The sequence below is a fragment of the Gopherus flavomarginatus genome, chromosome 3, assembly GCF_025201925.1.
Source record: "Gopherus flavomarginatus isolate rGopFla2 chromosome 3, rGopFla2.mat.asm, whole genome shotgun sequence".
In the NCBI taxonomy this organism is placed as follows: domain Eukaryota; kingdom Metazoa; phylum Chordata; order Testudines; family Testudinidae; genus Gopherus; species Gopherus flavomarginatus.
The window spans coordinates 272,354,429-272,372,403 of record NC_066619.1 but is presented as its reverse complement, the minus strand read 5'-3'; the positions used below and the strand labels follow the sequence as shown (position 1 = coordinate 272,372,403).

The following is a 17,975-nucleotide window of genomic DNA, read 5'->3' as shown; positions in this document are numbered from 1 at the left end:
ACAGTTCCACAAGATTGATTATAACCTAAGAAGGTACTTACCCTGTTTACTGTAGATGCAAGTGTTTGAAGAACTGCTAGTTTATCCCTAAATTTAAGAAACTTACATTAATAGTGTGCAACAGGCTTTCAACATCAATTCAAATAATGTATTAACTTTTTGTCCTGTACTAGATGAATTGGGAGTCTCAGGGAATCAGGATTTTAAGAAAAATTGCCCTGTCAAGTATAATGACGCTCTAAATATTCTAATCCTATTTAAAATACATCATTTTCTCTTGGGACATGGAGGGAAGGAGGCGAACAAAAGCTTGACTGATGAAGTGGAGTTGAACCACTTAATTTAATACCCTATTATATATGTATTTAATTAATAGGAAATCATTGCAGCTAACACAGATAAGACTTTATAAAAACAGTCTGTATATGTATTTTCACCCCCCTCATGCCACATGCAATAGCTGGGAGAGAACTGGGGTGAGAAAGGAAAGGGAGAGAATGTTATCTCTGAAAGCCTCAAATCACAGAACCCAATTCTTCTGCTGACTAAGGGCTGGATGCAGTATCCTATGCTTTAACTCTTGGGCTGACTGAAAGAAATAAGAAATGTAGTTGACAGCACCAAGAGCTACTCCCTTCCATAATGCTCCCAGGCCTTGCAAATTCAAGGATCCAAACCCAAATGCTTCCTAGGTAGCATGCTGAACTGGCATTCAATTGCTAAGCAAACCCATTCATATTGGTTTGCCTCTAATATCTCACTTCTAGATCTACAGTATAACTAGTAAGACTCACTCTGCACTCAAGTCAACTCCCCTCCATGGATCAACTAGCAACGATAAGAATGGAGTGGGGTACACCCAATACCATATCTTCAGCACCCCCTCCACAATAATCCATTCTCCCAAGATTTTAGAAATACAAGCTTCCTCTTGCTTTTATTTCATCTGCTCCAGTTATGCAAAAGTTCATTTTAGCTATTTTGAAATGCATCTCAACATAAGCAACATCCCAAAAAATCAGTAAGATTTGGTTGGCTAGTAAACGTGGTCGTCAAGTAAGAAAGAAACAAAAGTACTGAAACAGAGGTTCTTTAAAGTGGTCTCTTAAAGAAAAGCTAGGGGTGGCTTTCTGGAGACAGAGCCCTTTATTCAGTTTCCCTATTGACTTTCTCCCTCACTCCACAATACAAAAAACTGAAATTTATTTACTGTTAGCATACACAAAAAGTGTAGAGTGCAGATGTCAGGAAAACTCCGAGGGCCCCAACTGGGAGGGAGTATCAGAGGGGTAGCCGTGTTAGTCTGGATCTGTAAAAGCAGCAAAGAATCCTGTGGCACCTTATAGACTAACAGACGTTTTGGAGCATGAGCTTTCGTGGGTGAATACCCACTTCGTCAGATGCATGACTAGGAGGGAGACGAGCAAGAGATGAGATATTAACACTCACCAAGTTTTCTTTCTTGGAACAACAATTTCTTCTTCAGCAACTTTAAGAAGAAATATTGATCATAATACTGTTAGAACAGATACATGAGACTGGCATTTCTGCAACTATAACCAAACTCTTGATTATTCTAAGCTGCTAAAAGTCAAAAATAGCAGTCCTGATTTTTGAGACGGGGAATTCTGAACGCAATACGTTTTAAATTCCTCTTCAAGTGCCTTGTTTATTTTAATTACATAACAGAGTACATTTTGCAGAGCTGCAAAAATGAACTATATAAGTGAGATACTGTACCTCCTGGGTCAGCTTCAATCTTCTGAAGTGATGCACTTCCTGAACAATGCCTACAGACACCAAACATGGCTGTGAGCGATTTGAGTATCAGCACACACATTAATATGTATTGCAAAAGTGGATTTGCAGAATTCTGGACCGCCAGCAACTAGACCATTAACAAATGCAGGTCACTGGCAATCCTACACAGTATTGCCAACTCTGGGGTTTTAATCACAAGCCTGGTGATATATGTTGTTTTTCTTACAGCCCCAGCTCCTGGAATCAGGCAATCACAAGAAAATCTCTAGCCAAGTTTCTAGAGAAAAGCTTGAAAATGTGAACTTTAAAGGTTCCAAAAACTGAAGGCAAATTTAAAAAATAAATTCTCAGGATTTTGCCCCTTCCCCCCATGTTTTTGAATACTTGCACTACATGCACAAACACAAAGCTCTGTGTTGGAAGCTGGAACTAGGCTGAATGCTTATATAGCTCAGGTCTGTTTCAAAGAGCTCACAGGATGTAGACTGATTCAGAAATGAGTGTACATTACCTCTATGTACTGTGCAGCCCACAGATAGGTAGCCATTTTGTGCTGAATTTAAATGTGGTTTGCTCTCTAGAGCACACAGAGAATGCCCTTTAATGCAAGCCTCTCTTTTGTTCACTTTAAGGGATAGCTCAATGGCTTTGGGGAGGGATAGCTCAATGGCTTTGGGGAGGGATAGCTCAATGGTTTGAGCATTGGCCTGCTAAACCCAGGGTCGTGAGCTCAATCCTTGAGGGCAGGCATTTAGGGATCTGGGGCAAAATCAGTACTTGGTCCTGCTGTGCAGGCAGGGGGCTGGACTCAATGACCTTTCAGGGTCCCTTCCACACTTTGGTATTCATGTCAATCTAAATTAAGGGTAATTTGTACTAAAATTTATTTGCTCCTATCAGACAGACAACTCTGTATCAGACTGTGCCCCCAAACTTTGCCGCAGCTCTGGGGCCGGGGTACGCTACAAGACTCAACATTGACCTGAACCAGTGCAAAGCATCAACCTACATGTACCTCACGGCAGGATCAGGAATTTTGTGTTTCACTGTGTTGTGGGACAACCAACCAAGTGATCGTTTTGTAACCAGGTCTCTCAACACTGCTGTTAAAAAAACCTGCCACAACATAGCTTTTTCCTTTTCCTATCACTCTTGTCTGTTAGATTGTAACTACGTTATCTGGGGTAGTGAGTGTTTACTACTCTGTTCAATGGGTCCTCCTGGGTTCTGCCTAGACTCTACTACAGTGAAGGTGATTAATAACAGCACAGACCGGGAAAGAGGCCACTTAATAACGCAGCAAATTGGCTGCTGGCTCCCGGGAACCGCTACTGAAAATCGTGTAAGTGCTAATGCAGCCAGGGCAGACCCCTCCCCGGGCAGCTGAAACCCCCACGCAAGTGGAGACAGACCCCCGCAATCCAGGGAAGGGCGAACAATCCTCTGCGCTGACAGGCTTCGGCTGCACCCAACAGACAAGTTAACTTCAACAGGTTCTACAGCCCGTCCCAATCTCCCCGTCCGCATACCACAGCGCCCACTACGCATGCGCAGCTTCCCCATCCGTTCCCGCAGCACAGGCATGAATTCCACACGGCTAGCGCGCGCCGTGCAGGGCGACTCCAGTGCGCAGGCGCCGGCCTCAGAGCCTTCCCTGCCCAACCGCGTTACCGGCTCTTTCAGCCCAATGCAAGCGGAGCTGCTCTGCAGCCCGCCCCCGGCTCCTACCTGCTGCCTTCTCCCTTCCCCGCGCCAAGCAACCGTAAGCTGGAGCGTCCGCTCAATAGGATCACTTGCTGCCAGCGGCCGTGCCCCAACCATCGCCCAGCCATCTTAGCGGTCCGCCCGGTGAATGCCGGGAAGCAGGGGCGGTACCATTTGTCTCTGTGAGGCGGGAGAGACCCTTCTCCGGGAAGTGGAGTTGGTATCGTCCAGTGACGGTCCCTCCCCCGAGTGTGGGCAGGCCGTTGGGGGCCGCGTGGTGCTCGTGGCGTAGTGGCTCCCTGTTGAGGGAGTCTCTGGTGCTGGAGCGGGAGGAGGGAGCCGCTTGAGCGCTCATCATGGGACCGCCCAGAGAGGTGCCGTGGCGGCGGCTGGCCGGTATTTCCTTCGGGATGTACACAGCCGAGGAGATCAGGTGAGGACCGGAGCCTGGAGAGCCCTTGCGGGAACTACTACTCCCAGCATGCTTTGCGCCGCCGAGTGGCCAGAACCCCATGGACTCTTGGCGCATGTCATGGTGGGGCGGGTAGTCCCTTTGTGGGAGAGCGTCCGTTGTGGTGGGGTCTCAGCTCGGCAGGGTGGGGGTGGGTGTAAGGGGGTCTCCCCCCTGGTCTGCAGGGAGCCGGGCCGGCGCCCTTCTACCTGCCTGGCTCCTGGAGCCCAGCGCAGCATGGGCGGGGGAGATTGGAGACGAGTCTGGGACAGCCCAGATCAGAGGGGGAGGGATGAATCACAGAATATCAGGGTTGGAAGGGACCTCAGGAGGTCACCTAGTCTAACCCCCTGCTCAAAGCAGGACCAATTTCCAGACAGATTTTTGCCTCAGATCCCCAAGTGGCCCCCTCAAGGATTGAACTCACAACCCTGGGCCAGATGAGGCTGGGGGGCAAAGAGGCTGCCAACCTGGAAGGGGGAGGGGAGGGGTGTCCTGTGCTGTAGAATGGGAGCTAAAGTGGAGAGGAGAACCCCACCCTGGGTGGAAGTGGGGCAGAGGAGGTGGCCCTCTGCTATTGTGAAAGGGAGAAGAGGACCTGGTGTGTGCTCCCAGGAGGGAAGGTACTTCAGCCAACTGCTGAGGGACAGCTGTTGTCATGTGCTACAGGGGAGCAGACCCTGTGGTTATTAAAGATGATACTTTCGGTAAGAATAGGAGTATTCCCTTGGGTGTCATGAGTGGCTTTCCTGTCATCCGTGCCACTGTTTGTGATGCAGCGGCTGGAACCTTTAAGGAAAAGTTTTATGTAGATATGGCCCTGTAACTGCATATACAGATTTCAGAGGGTTAGCCGTGTCAGTCTGTATCATTAAAAACAAGGACGAGTCCTTGTGGCACCTTAGGCCTTGGCTACGCTGGAGAGTTGCAACCCTGGTGGTGGCTTTACAGCGCTGCAACTCACTCACCGTCCACACTTGCAAGGCACATCCAGCACTGTATCTCCGTGGCTACAGCGCTGGCTGTACTCCACCTCTGCTTGGGGAATAACGACTGCAGCGCTGGTGATGCAGCGCTGCTCTGCCAGTGTGGCCACCAAAAGCACTGTTATTGGCCTCCAGAGGTATTTGGAGGTATCCCAGAATACCTGTTCAGCCATTCTGCTCATCAGTTTGAACTCTACTGCCCTGGCCTCAGGTGACCTGCCCTTTAAATGCCCTGGGAATTTTAAAAATCCGCTTCCTGTTTGCTCAGCCAGGTGTGGAGTGCAATCAATGAATCTTTCCAGGTGACCATGCCTCCACACGCCAAACGAGCCCCAGCATGGAGCAATGTCGAGTTACTGGACCTCATCAGTGTTTGGGGGGAGGAAGCTGTGCAGTCCCAGCTGCGCTCCAGCAGTAGGAATTACAGTACCTATGGGCAGATATCAAGGGCTATGCTAGAAAGGGGCCATGACCGGGACGCGCTGCAGTGCAGGGTTAAAGTGAAGGAGCTGCGGAGTGCCTATTGCAAAGCCCACGAGGGAAACCGCTGCTCCGGTGCTGCCCCCACGACCTGCCGCTTTTACAAAGAGCTGGACGCGATACTTGGGGGTGACCCCACTGCCAATATGAGGACCACGATGGACACGTCAGAGCAGGGGGGGAGAGGAAGGAGGAGGGGGGAGGAGGAAGAAACTGAGATTGAGGGTACTGGGGTTGGGGGAGACACCCCGGAGTCCCAGGAGGCATGCAGCCAGGAGCTCTTCTCAAGCCAGGAGGAAGGCAGCCAGTCGCAGCAGCCGGTACTTGGTGAAGGACAAGCAGAGGAGCGGGTTCCCAGTAAGCGGCTTTTATTTTCAGGATGGAAATGTTTCGGGAGAGGAGGGAGATTAGGGCTGCATGCATGCATGCCTAGATGTAGAATAGCCCATTGATGTGGTCTATCACGTTGCGGTAATCGGCCTCTGTAATCTCTTCAAAAGTTTCAGCCAGAGCGTGAGCAATGGGCTTGCGCAAGTTTATAGGGAGAGCCACTGTGGTCTTTGTCCCAGTCAGGCTAACGCGTCCGCGCCACTGTGCCGCGAGGGATGGGGGGACCATTGCTGCACACAGGCAAGCCGCATGGGGACCAGGGAGGAATCCGTATTGCTGTGGAAGACCCTCCCGCTCTTCCCAGGTGACCCGCAGCAGCAAGATATCTTCCAGGATCAACTCCTGTAGAAAATTGTTGGGAGAGTGTTCAGTGTAGATGTCCCCTGCAGCTGTTTGCTTTCCCCAATGCACAGAAACCCCAGTACAGCCCTGAAGCAATCAGTCTCCTTTACTCACCATTTTGGGGCTCCTGTGGGTTATGTGCGTTCTCTTTGGTATGGGAAAATTATGTTAAAGTGAAGACTCTAAACTCCTTCACTGTGTGGGAATAACTGTCTGAGATATAAATAATGCTGCCTCTGTTAAGGATTGCCTTTTTTGCCTTTCCACAAGCAACCTTGAGTTCTTGGCTGCCCGTGTTATCAACAGCTCAAAGACTCCAAAACCTCTGGAAGAAGCTGTGAAAAAGCAAAGACGACCTGCTGCAAGCAGTTACGGATCACTCTGCCAGAGAGAATCAAAAAGTGCAGGACTGGAGGGAAAGGGAAAGCAGGATCCGCCAGAGAAACGCAGAGGCGAGGAAGAAAAGCACAAAGCAGCTGATAAGCATCCTGGCGCGCCAAGCGGACTCTATCCAGGCCTCGTAGCCATGCAGGCAGAGCACTACCGCGCCGGCCCCGCCCCTGTCCCAAAGCTCTTTCCCTTGTGCCCCCCTGTCAGCTCCAAACCCCCTTCCCCAGCATCCAGGTTCTTACCACCACTAACTACCTCCAACACCTGTATGTTCAGCAACCAGCCCTGAGAACTATGACCCTTACCCTCTGCACTCAACCCCCATCACCAGGCAGTATAGGCATCCTGAAGTGCAGCAGTCATTACACAGCACTCCAGACAGGACATATTCAAACCTGTGACTGTACAGTTCCCCACCACACCCCTCTGCCCTTTTAGGTTCCCAAAATATTGTGTGTCTGTCAATAAAGTTATTTTCTTTTCAATAAATGAATTCTTGGCTTTGAAAAAAATCTTTATTATTGCAGAAAGTCAAAGATACCTTAGCCTAGGAAAGAAACAGACACTGCAAATCAGCTTAGGAATAACAGATTCCTACTAACATTGTAACTACTGCACTTCACTCCCGTGCAAGGCATCAAACATTACTGTTGGTTTCCAGCCTCAAATTCCTCCCTCAAGGCATCCCTAATCCTTGAAGCCCTGTGCTTGGCCTCTCTAGTAGCCCTGCTCTCTGGCTGTGCAAATTCAACCTCCAGGCATTGAACCTCAGAGGTCCATGCCTGACTGAATGTTTCACCCTTCCCTTCACAAATATCATGGAGGGTACAGCACATGGATATAACAGCGGGGATGCTGCTTTTCCCCCAACTCTAGCTTCCCATACAGAGATCCCCAGCGCCCTTTTAAATGGCCAAAAGCACACTCCACAGTCATTCGGCACTGGCTCAGCCTGTAGTTGAACCGTTCCTTGCTCTTGTCAAGCTTCCCTGTATACGGTTTCATGAGCCAAGGCGTTAACGGGTAAGAGGGGTCTCCAAGGATCACAATGGGCATTTCGACGTCCTCTACTGTGATCTTCTGGTCTGGGAAAAAAGTCCCTGCGTGCAGCTTCCTGAACAGGCCAGTGTTCCAAAAGATGCGTGCATCATGCACCTTTCCAGGCCAGCCTGTGTTAATGTCAGTGAAACGCCCACGGTAATCCACAAGCTCCTGGAGAACCATAGAGAAATACCCCTTCTGATTAATGTACTTGGATGCTAGGTGGGGTGGTGCCAAAATAGGAATATGTGTCCCATCTATTGCCCTCCACAGTTAGGGAAACCCATTTGTGCAAAGCCATCCACAATGTCCTGCACGTTCTCCAGAGTCAAGGTTCTTCTTAGCAGGATGTGATTAATGGCCCTGCAAACTTGCATCAAAACGATTCCAGCGGTCGACTTTCCCACTCCAAACTGATTCGCGACCGATCGGTAGCTGTCTGGAGTTGCCAGCTTCCAGATTGCAATAGCCACCCTCTTCTCCACCGGCAGGGCAGCTCTCAATCTTGTGTCCTTGTGCCCCACGGTGAGGGTGAGCTCAGCACACAGTCCCATGAAAGTGGCTTTTCTCATCCAAAAGTTCTGCAGCCGCTGCTCGTCATCCCAGACTTCCTTGACGATGCGATCCCACCACTCAGTGCTTGTTTCCCGAGCCCAAAAGCAGTTTTCCACGATGCTGAGCATTTCCGTGAATGCCAGAAGCAATTTCATGTCGTACGCGTCAGGCGACTCGCTGTCATTGTCGGACTCCTCATCGCTTTGGATATTAAGGAATAGCTCAACTGCCAAACGTGATGTGCTGGCAAGACTCGTCAGCATACTCCTCAGCAGTTCGGGCTCCATTTCCCACAGAAATCGCGCTGCACAGAAACCATTGAGAGAGTCAAGATGGGGCCAAAAATGGACGGAAAACCAGGGATTGCTGGGATGTGAAGCAATGCATCATGGGGCGTTGGGACAGGAAGCAGAATGACCCACACCCTCCGCCCCCTTCCCACAACCCACGGCGCCAAAATGGGATGAGGTGCTCTGTGGGATAGCTGCCCATAATGCACCACTCCCAACAGCGCTGCAGATGTGGCCACGCTGTGGCGCTGGTAGCTGTCAGTGTGGCCACACGCCTGTGCTTTCCCTGCATAGCTGTATGAAGACAGCTGTAACTCCCAGCGCTGCACACCTGCAAGTGTAGCCAAGCCCTCAGAGACTAACAGATTTATTTGGGCATAAGCTTTCAGATGCATGGAGTGAAAAATACAGTAAGCAGAAAGCAGGTATAAATATACAGCACATAAAAAGATGAGAGTTGCCTTACCAAGTGTGTAGGGGGGGTCCACCCTAACTAGGCTAATTCAGTTAGGGTGGATGTTGGCCATCCCCAACAGTTGACAAGAAGGAGTGAATATCAACAGAGGGAAAATTACCCTTTGTAGTGCTAATGAGGCCAATTCACTCAAAGAGGATGTGGTCCATTCCAAGCAGTTGACAAGATGGTGTGAGTATCAACAGAGGGAAAACCATTTTTTTGTAGTGACCCAGCCACTCTGTCTTTATTCAGACTGAATTTGATGGTGTCAAGTCTGCGAATTAATTCCAGTTCTGCAGTTTCTCATTGAAGTCTGTTTTTTAAGTTTTTTTGTTGTTGTTGAAAAATGGCAACTTTTAAGTCTGTTATAGAGTGTCCAGAGAGATTGAAGTGCTCTCCAACTGGTTTTTGAATGTTATAATTCTTGAGGTCTGATTTGTGTCCATTTATTCTTCTGTGCAGAGACTGTCTGGTTTGGCCAATGTATATGGCAGAGGGGCATTGCTGACATGTATCACATTGGTAGATGTGCAGGTGAACGAGCTCTTGATGGTGCGGCTGATGTGGTTGGGTCATATGATGGTGTGACTGGAATAGATATGTGTACAGAGTTGGCAATGGGGTTTGATGCTGGGCTTGGTTCCTGGGTTGGTGTTTCTGTAGTGTGGTGTGTAGTTGCTGGTGAGTATTTGCTTCAGGTTGGGGGGCTGTCTGTAAGCAAGGACTGGCCTGTCTCCCAAGGTCTGTGAGAGTGGGGGATCGTCCTTCAGGATAGGCTGTAGATCCTTGATGATGTGCTGGGGAGATTTTATTTGGGGGCTGTAGGTAATGGCTGTGGCGTTCTGTTACTTTATTTGTTCTCTGTAGTAGGTACTTTCACCTTCTTGTCACCATCTTATACCTGCTTACTGTATTTTCCACTCCATGCATCTGATGAAGTGGGTTATAACCCACAAACGCTTATGCGCAAAGAAATTGGTTCGTCTCTAAAGTGCCACAAAGACTGCTCTCTTTTTGATGGGGTGGGGGGGAGGCATACAGAGAAACAAGTGACACTGAGTATGCACAAAGTACTGGCAAATGAAAAAAATAAACAGCGAGGAAGAAGACATCCTTTTCCCTAACTTTTTTGCAAATAATATACAAAGTAACAATATCTGCCATCATACATGTAACTTCTTGTTTTTCTTTCATCTTTAGGAAACTAAGTGTAAAAGCCATAACCAACCCTCGTTACCTAGATAACGTGGGCAACCCAGCAATAAATGGACTGTATGATTTGTGTTTGGGACCACCTGATACCAAAGAAGTATGTACTACTTGTATGCAGGACTTCAACAACTGCCCAGGACACCTAGGCCACGTAGATCTGCCACTGACTGTTTACAATCCTCTATTTTTTGATGTACGTATATGCTGTTGAGAATTTGTTAATGTTGTCTACTAGTCTTCACTGGCTAGTAGTCAAAGGTCTTTCATAGCTAGTGATCTTGGAAGAATATTAAGGATTCAGTAGGTAGTGATACAGGAAAATCCTCTGGTGAAATGTCTTCTGTCAAAAATAATTTTAAACATATATTCACTGTAATAGTCAAATGATTCCTCCCTCCCTTTCCCACTTGCTATTGCCATACCTTCACTTACAGTGATAAATATCTGTAGTAAGACTCGCCAAACTTTTTTTCACCTAATAGAAGAAATTGTAGTAAAATGAGGAGCCAAGGGCCACACTCTACCTTGTAGCAGAAATGTCTTCACCCACCCTCCTTGCTTAGCCAGGGAACAGGTAGAGAAGATTAATATAGTAGAACTAATTTATGATGGAATGAAATTTCAGCATAAGCAGAGTGAAAGTTTCACTATAAGAGGAGTAAAAGTCCATTGAAATGTACTTAAACCATTCAGACTTTCACTCCAATTCACTGTAACAAATTCACTACAAGCAGATGCCATTTTTTATGATTAAGGCTAAGATTTAGTCATGGATATTTTTAGTAAAAGTCATGGACAGGTCATGGGCAATAAACAAAATTTCACTGCCCCATGATCTGTCCATGACTTGAACTATATACACCTGACAAAATCTGGAGGGCTCCAGGGACGCCTGCAGGGGTTGAGGGTGGGCCACTCTGAGGTGTGTGCTGGAGGATGGGGGGGAGGGGTGTTCCGGGACACCCACTGGTGCGCTGGAGGTGGGGTGAGGGACAGACTGTGGGGTGGTTGCTGACTCTCCGGGGGGAGGGACTCCAGGGCGCCTGCTGCTGCTCCGGGCGGTGCTGGGGGACAGAAGGCTCCAGGGCACCTGCTGATGGGGAGAGACAGGACTCTGGGGCGCCCACTGGTGCTCAGGTGTGTGGGGGGCAGACCTGAGGTCAGTTTCACCTGCCAGCTGCAGAAGCCACAGAGGTCCTGGAAAGTTGCAGAATCCATGACCTCTGTGACAGTCTCGCAGCCTTATTTATGAGATATTGAGAACATAATACTTGAATGGTACCATTTAGTGTAAGATCTGCCTTAGTTAAACAAAAATTGATGGGAAAGTATTATGAATGAAACAAATTAGTAATAATACTTCAGTTTAGCATTTAATTTATATTGCTTATTATCCAAAGATCTTAAAGGGCTTTACAGACACTAAGGGCTTGTCTACACTTGGAAATTTATTTAAATAAGTATTGTGGAGTAAGAGTAATCACAGAGGGACTGATACCAAATCAACTAGTCCAAAATTCTGGAGTAGGTGTTTAGGTAAATATCCAAGTGAAGGATCTTGCAATATTCTGAGTGCCCGAGGAGAGATGCTGAACTCCTGCAACTCCTGTTGATTTCAGTAGAGCTTGAGGGCACTCCATGCGTGCCTGATCGTGGGAAGTGCTGTCCATGGCCGAAGTCTCACATCTTTGAATTAGCTGCAGCATGTTACAGAATCAGTGGGTGGCTATTTTCACCAAACTAACTTTTATGAATATTAAAAGGTCCTTTACTTTGAACCTCACTAGCTGTTTTGAAGCAGGATGCTACTTCCTGATGCCTCTTTCTCCTTGGTCAGGGCATAGAGTCTCAGATGCCATGGCGAGGGGTATGGTATATGAACCTGAATAGAAATAAAATGAAACCGTTCTGCTGCTGTCCGGGATGTGGAGGGAGAAACTGGCGCTTATGGGTGGGCTCAGGGCTCAAGGAAACACTTCACTGTTTGAAAGCTATAGACTTTCTGTGTTGCTGACAAGTAACTTCAGTCTTCCAAATAACACTGGCATTTTCCTTAAAAATGAGTCAGCTTCCCTCTAGTAGTTCTGTTTTCCACATCATTAAATCTACCAGACTAATTTTTGTTTTCTTTTCAGAAATTATACCTTCTGATCCGAGGTTCTTGTTTAAACTGTCACCTGCTGACCTGTACTCGAGCTGTGGTTCACCTATTGCTCAGCCAACTGAAGGTCTTGGAGAAGGGGTTGCTTCATGCGGTCTGTGATCTTGAGGCCATCCTGAATAGGGTAGGTTTCCTCCTGTTTGAGTTTGCAGCATTGTAAAGGTGTGATGATACTAATTTCCTCTTTCTCTGTCTTTCAGTTTTTGGATGAAAACCCAGATGCATCTGGTTTGGACATTGAAGAAGAGTTAAACTGTCATGTGAATGAAATACTACAGAATAATCAACTAGGAGATCAGTGCTCACATGTGAGTAGAATAAGCGATCTTTCTTGGAATCTCAGGCTTGCCATGTGTGTACCTCTTTAAATAAGTAGCTTGGTCAGGTATCTTCCAGATTTTATCCCAAAGTTGTGAATTCAGCTGTTTTAGAGGAAAAAAAGGTGACTTGTGGCCAAGTGTTTATAGGTTTCAGAGTTACAGCCGTGTTAGTCTATGTCTGCAAAAGGAACAGGAGTACTTGTGGCACCTTAGAGACTAACACATTTATTTGAGCATAAGCTTTCGTGGGCTACAGCCCACTTCTTCGGATGCATAGAATTCTATGTGGGCTGTAGCCCATGAAAGCTTATGGTCAAGTAAATTTGTTAGTCTCTAAGGTGCCACAAGTACTCCTGTTCTTTTTGCAAGTGTTTATAGTGGAGCTGCCATTGAATCCATAAGAGAATAAGACAACTTAGCACCACCCCAAAAGAGAGTTGTTTGTGGGTGTGTGTCGTTTTGTATGTACATGTGAAGGGAAATAATTTGATAGTGCTTTGAGAATAATTATGTAAATGAGACAGCAGCAAAGAGTCCTGTGGCACCTTATAGACTAACAGACGTATTGGAGCATGAGCTTTCGTGGGTGAATACCCACTTCATTGGATGCATGTGAGTATTCGCCCATGAAAGCTCATGTTCCAATACGTTTGTTAGTCTATAAGGTGCCATAGGACTCTTTGCTGCTTTTACAGATCCAGACTAGCACAGCTACCTCTCTGATACTTATGTAAATGAGATTAATCTAACAGTCATCAAAGCCATCTTGCAAATATTATGTACTTGAGGCTGTAGCAGGCCTTTTTAAGAAGTCAAGAATATTTTGCATGTATCTAAATATCTTTGGATAGCCTATGTGAACAAGTCACGGAATAGCTATGATGAGGTAAAGTAATTTGCCTACACTGTTTCTTGAGTTTGTCACTTGTTCCGTGTGAAAGGAATGTTGCTATAATGAAGCTTTTATGCATTCTTATGACAACAAAAATCCTTTGGCATGAAAAATCTGCAGTTTCTGAAGATTTACTGCCACTTCACAAATTTTTCTGTTTTCTACACAATTAAAGCTTTCACTCAATTTGTAGCCTTTCTGATAGCAAAGAACCACTAGTGTAGTCTTTGGTTTAGAATTAAACAGTGAAACTAGCCATAACGGAAATATTGACACCCCACTGCCTGTCAGCCTCAGTAGGGGGTGGGGTATAACTGCAAAGCCTTATTGTGACAGTTAAAATGATAACACATTGTCTATTTCTGAGGACTGAGATGTATTCTCCTACCAGTCCTAATTATAGGATACTTACAGGTGCCTTATCCTGCAATTTTGCTGCATGTCAGACTCCTGTTGACAGCAGTGTAGGTTCTCACAGAACTTTTCTATTCACATGACTTCATACAATCAGGTTACATAACATAGTAAAAACACCACTACTCTGTTTACACTAGCGTTTCTGCATCAGCATAGCAGCGCTGGGACTAAGGCACTAAGGGGAGGACCTTTCAAAAGTCTAATGTCAACACTGTCTAAAGTCCTAGATTTCATTTCCTGGCCCATTTTCTAAGCCACCAGGTACCAGGAGCACTGTGAAGACAAGACACACGCACACAGTCCCAGTTAGGCGTCAGGCAGCGTCTTCCATCAGTCAGTCTGGCCAAAATGTATCCCAACAATTTATTCTTGTCTGAAAGATTGTTAGCCACATATAGGGTGGATTAAAAAAGTCTGGGGAATCTTTGGGTCTCTGGAGAATTTGGGAGAATCACAGTTGAAGGGAAGATTAAGGTGATTAAGGCATGAATTTAAAGAATTAAGGCAAATTTAATTAACTGCTATTATTCAGCCTTAGAAATAAAATTTGTGTTGTGTGTGTACTTCTTAAATTGTAGCTTTAATTGTCACTTTGTCATTTTTAAAGTTTTAGGTTTTGTTTTATTTTTCGCCCTTCTAGGTAAAAAATGTGTGTGAGTGTAGGAGTAAACTGATTGCACAGTTTTGGAAACTGCATATGACTTCAAAAAGATGCCCAAACTGCAAGTAAGTATAACTGTGTGCAGAGAAAGCAGGTAATCTTGTGGATTTATTTCTTGTAATGTAAATAGTCATTTGAACATTGCAAACCATTACACTGGCTTTTGTTTTTTCTATTTTTCTTCAAGATCTAGAAGATCTCTGGTAAGGAAAGAGCACAATAGCAAGTTGACAGTAACTTATCCCACTGTGGTACAGCAGAAGTCTGGCAAAGAGGCCATCTTGGAGGAACCAGCAAGTAAAATATATTTTTGTTCTGTGCAAATAGTAGTATAATATTTGTATTTTTCAACTTACTTAAGATCCACAGATCAACTACAACAGGCACTTCAGCATGCTTGCATCTCAGGGGCACAGCCAGACCTAAAAGTTTCCTCCAGTTTTCTGTGCTTAAACAGCCCACCCTGCTGCAGAGATTTTCTGAGGAAAATTCCAGCTTTTTATTTCAAATGTCTGACTTAAGTCAGCTCAATAATTTGGCTTTGCTTTCTGAGTTGCTGTAGTGGCTGGCACCCCTGCTGATTTCAGGGAGAGGGCTAGGCTGAGAAATCACAAGCATCCACCAGCTGTAACTCAGTGATTCATCAATATCTTGGAGCTCTCTTCCTTCCATAGACAAGTCTTCTCTGGTCATAACAAGCAGCATGTCCCAGGGATTTTATAAACAAACTAGGAAGAAAATGATAATCCCACAGAGAAAATAAACTTCTCTCATCATGAGAAGAGCAGTTTCCTATCTCTGTATGCAGTGTACATCAGAGATGAACATCAAGGCAGAATGGTTTACAAGACAGAAGCTGGATTAAGCAGAGTGTAGCCTGCATCTGGAGATTTCACTCGTTAGTCAATTTGGTGGGCTGCTGGTTGACCTCTTTGCATCTGCAATAAAGCAGCTTGTTGTCTCTCCACATGTGAGGACCAGGGATGTGAAGTGACAGTGTTCAGGAGCTGACAATGGCCTCTGCTGTATGTCTTTTCTCTACTCCTTAGGACCAAAGACACTGATAAAAGGATATCAATGATACTGTTTTTGTGCTGTTTAGGCTGAAGAGACTGGTTCTCAGCCCTGATTAGCCTAGCATTGGACCTCCTGATACTTTTCTCTCAGAGGAGGTCTATTATTGAAAGACTCATCCTCTATCCAGGACCAGACTGGTTTAAAATGGATTTGATGATTAACCCTTTCTTAGACACTAAAAGGATGTCAACAGACAGCTTATTCTACTGACTGGGGCAAAGACCCTGATTTAACTACCATGATAAAATAAGTGAAACTAACTTGACTTCCTTCCAAGGGGCTGTAATGTGGGTGGATGAGTGTCAAAGCTCTGCATTGTTATTCTCTGCATGTTCAAGAGTGTGTGTTTATTATGGGGTGTTTTTTGCAATTCCCAACGTTAAACATTTCTTTTGGGTGACTACTCAGATTTCACTCCTACAAGGCCATAGAGCACAACTTTGAGACCTTATTCTGGTCCTTATGCCACTAGTTAAACCCCTGTGGATGATACTTTCTAACCATTAAAGTAGCTGCTATCTTTAATCGAGTGAGTTTCCAAATTTGAGAGCTTTCTCTGATGAGATGCAGTATTGTACTTCTAGGTCTGACAAGTAGTCCTCAGATTCTTAAAGCATTCATTCTCAAAGCATATTCAAGAAATATGCTTCCTTCTATCAGCCATCAAAGGCCAGTCTTTAAGAGCCCAGACAATCCCATGGCAGAGAAGTCTTATATCTGCTGTAATGAGGTGGGCTAGGTGGCCATATAAATTCACTAAATTCTACCTATTGGTCACCCAGTTGTTAAACAATGATATTTTTGGCAAAAGTTATCTCCAGGTTTTAGTGCCTTTGTAGGGGGAAGACAGAAGGCATCTAACTTGTCTTGTTTCTGGATATCCATGTTTAAAGAACAATCTTGCCTTCCTTCCCAGGAGGCACACTACTGTGAAGATCTCATTGTATCTGATCTGTGGGCCTCAGTATGAAGAAGAATATGTAAGCTTACTGAAAATTTCCTCTTTTTGAGTAACAAGGTCCATGCCTCTGGCCCACCCTGGAGACAGAGGAATCAGTCATCCATAATAAAAAGAGAAATAGACATCCTAAGATTCAGGTTTAATTTGTTTGGAGGAAATTATCCCTGTGCTCAACAGTAGCAGAAAGTATTGTTTAATTTCTTCCCCCACTGTATAGTGTTAACAGTCTCTAGGAAATAAGATGGAATTCTGGCTGTAGAAGCTATCACAATTTAAGGGACCTTTTGGAGCCAGGGCATTCATTCCTTTGCTGCCAGTGACTGACAGATCCCGGCTCTGTCCCAAAGTAGGCAAGCAGTCTATAGCACTGTTGTACCAGATCTGTGGATTTATCACTTGAAGAAAGGAAATCTTTCATGTGAAGTCGTATACATTTTCCCTATGGTAAATTTTTCCTGTTTAACTAATCTGGACCTGTACGCATCTCCTAATCTCTATATGTCAAACCTGGCTTTAATTGTTTCAGTTCTGTTAACTGTGACCAGCAGCAAGACCGTCATGTCATATTCATATTTTATTTTAATTTTACTTACTGGAGAAGCAGTTGGTTTACTTGACTTGATTTCCCTGGAACATAGGTTGCATTAATAAAGCGCCCTTGCAGATGACAGCAAATGGTGCTTGGTCTTTTGTGTTTTCTGTTGATTTGCTCCTTTCGATTCCTTTAACTGGAAACAGCAGTTGACTTTTTCACAATTACTATCCAAAGGGAATATATCAAAATAATTTTTTTTTCACCCATCAGTTATCGATGAGACTCAGTTGGGGAAAAGAGGGTACTTGACACCCATCACTGCCAAAGATCACGTTGTGGCTCTGTGGAAGAATGAAGGTAACTATTGTTAGACCAAAGTTACTTCATATTTCTCAATGTTTATATGTTGTATCCCTATCCCCTACCTTTCATCTTTAACTTACCAGGGCAGATATTATCTCTTCACTTTGTTTGGACAGTGCCCAGCATAATGATCCAAATTGGGGATTAAATTAAAATCTGCATCATAATACATATGCAGAAATAAGATTATACAGGCGACCTAAATTCTGGTATTTCTTTGGTTTACAACCTAAATGTTCTCTAATTATAAGGTTGTTTTGTTTTTGTATGGAATATAAATCTAGTATATATTGTGTACACAATGAGACTAACTGGCGTGGGGGAGTGGAACATAATATCCTGTGAAACAACATTGACATTTGCTCTTATGGCTCTTTGGAGAGATGTGGAAAATCAGATAGGATATTGCTAAGTGATAGGTTAATTAGAAGTGTTTTCAGTTGGCCATTTGTAATAGAAAACCTCCTGGCCTCTTATAACAAATAATAGGAACCCGAGGACATGTGTATATAAAATGAAACCCTGAAAG

General features: G+C 45.3%; 2 protein-coding genes across 4 annotated transcripts in view; one reads left to right on the top strand and one right to left on the bottom strand.

Moving 5' to 3' along the window:
- Positions 1 to 3,695, bottom strand: part of PTCD3 (pentatricopeptide repeat domain 3) — a 37,787-nt gene extending 34,092 nt beyond the window's left edge. The window contains exons 1-4 of one of the 2 annotated variants that reach the window (XM_050947720.1): positions 3,490 to 3,695; positions 1,741 to 1,790; positions 1,450 to 1,489; positions 42 to 87 (exon numbers count right to left, since the gene is read on the bottom strand). In XM_050947720.1, coding sequence (XP_050803677.1) covers positions 42 to 87; positions 1,450 to 1,489; positions 1,741 to 1,790; positions 3,490 to 3,593 — 240 coding nt within the window. In that variant the 5' untranslated portion in view covers positions 3,594 to 3,695. The remainder of the gene's footprint in view (positions 1 to 41; positions 88 to 1,449; positions 1,490 to 1,740; positions 1,791 to 3,489) is intronic. The other variant, XM_050947719.1, reaches the window with a different exon arrangement.
- Positions 3,696 to 3,716: 21 nt separating this feature from the next.
- Positions 3,717 to 17,975, top strand: part of POLR1A (RNA polymerase I subunit A) — a 61,481-nt gene continuing 47,222 nt past the window's right edge. The window contains exons 1-8 of one of the 2 annotated variants that reach the window (XM_050947297.1): positions 3,819 to 3,898; positions 5,205 to 5,739; positions 10,048 to 10,252; positions 12,195 to 12,344; positions 12,421 to 12,528; positions 14,490 to 14,575; positions 14,698 to 14,807; positions 17,354 to 17,440. In XM_050947297.1, coding sequence (XP_050803254.1) covers positions 10,172 to 10,252; positions 12,195 to 12,344; positions 12,421 to 12,528; positions 14,490 to 14,575; positions 14,698 to 14,807; positions 17,354 to 17,440 — 622 coding nt within the window. In that variant the 5' untranslated portion in view covers positions 3,819 to 3,898; positions 5,205 to 5,739; positions 10,048 to 10,171. Of the gene's footprint in view, positions 3,899 to 5,204; positions 5,740 to 10,047; positions 10,253 to 12,194; positions 12,345 to 12,420; positions 12,529 to 14,489; positions 14,576 to 14,697; positions 14,808 to 17,353; positions 17,441 to 17,975 lie in introns of both variants that reach the window. The other variant, XM_050947296.1, reaches the window with a different exon arrangement.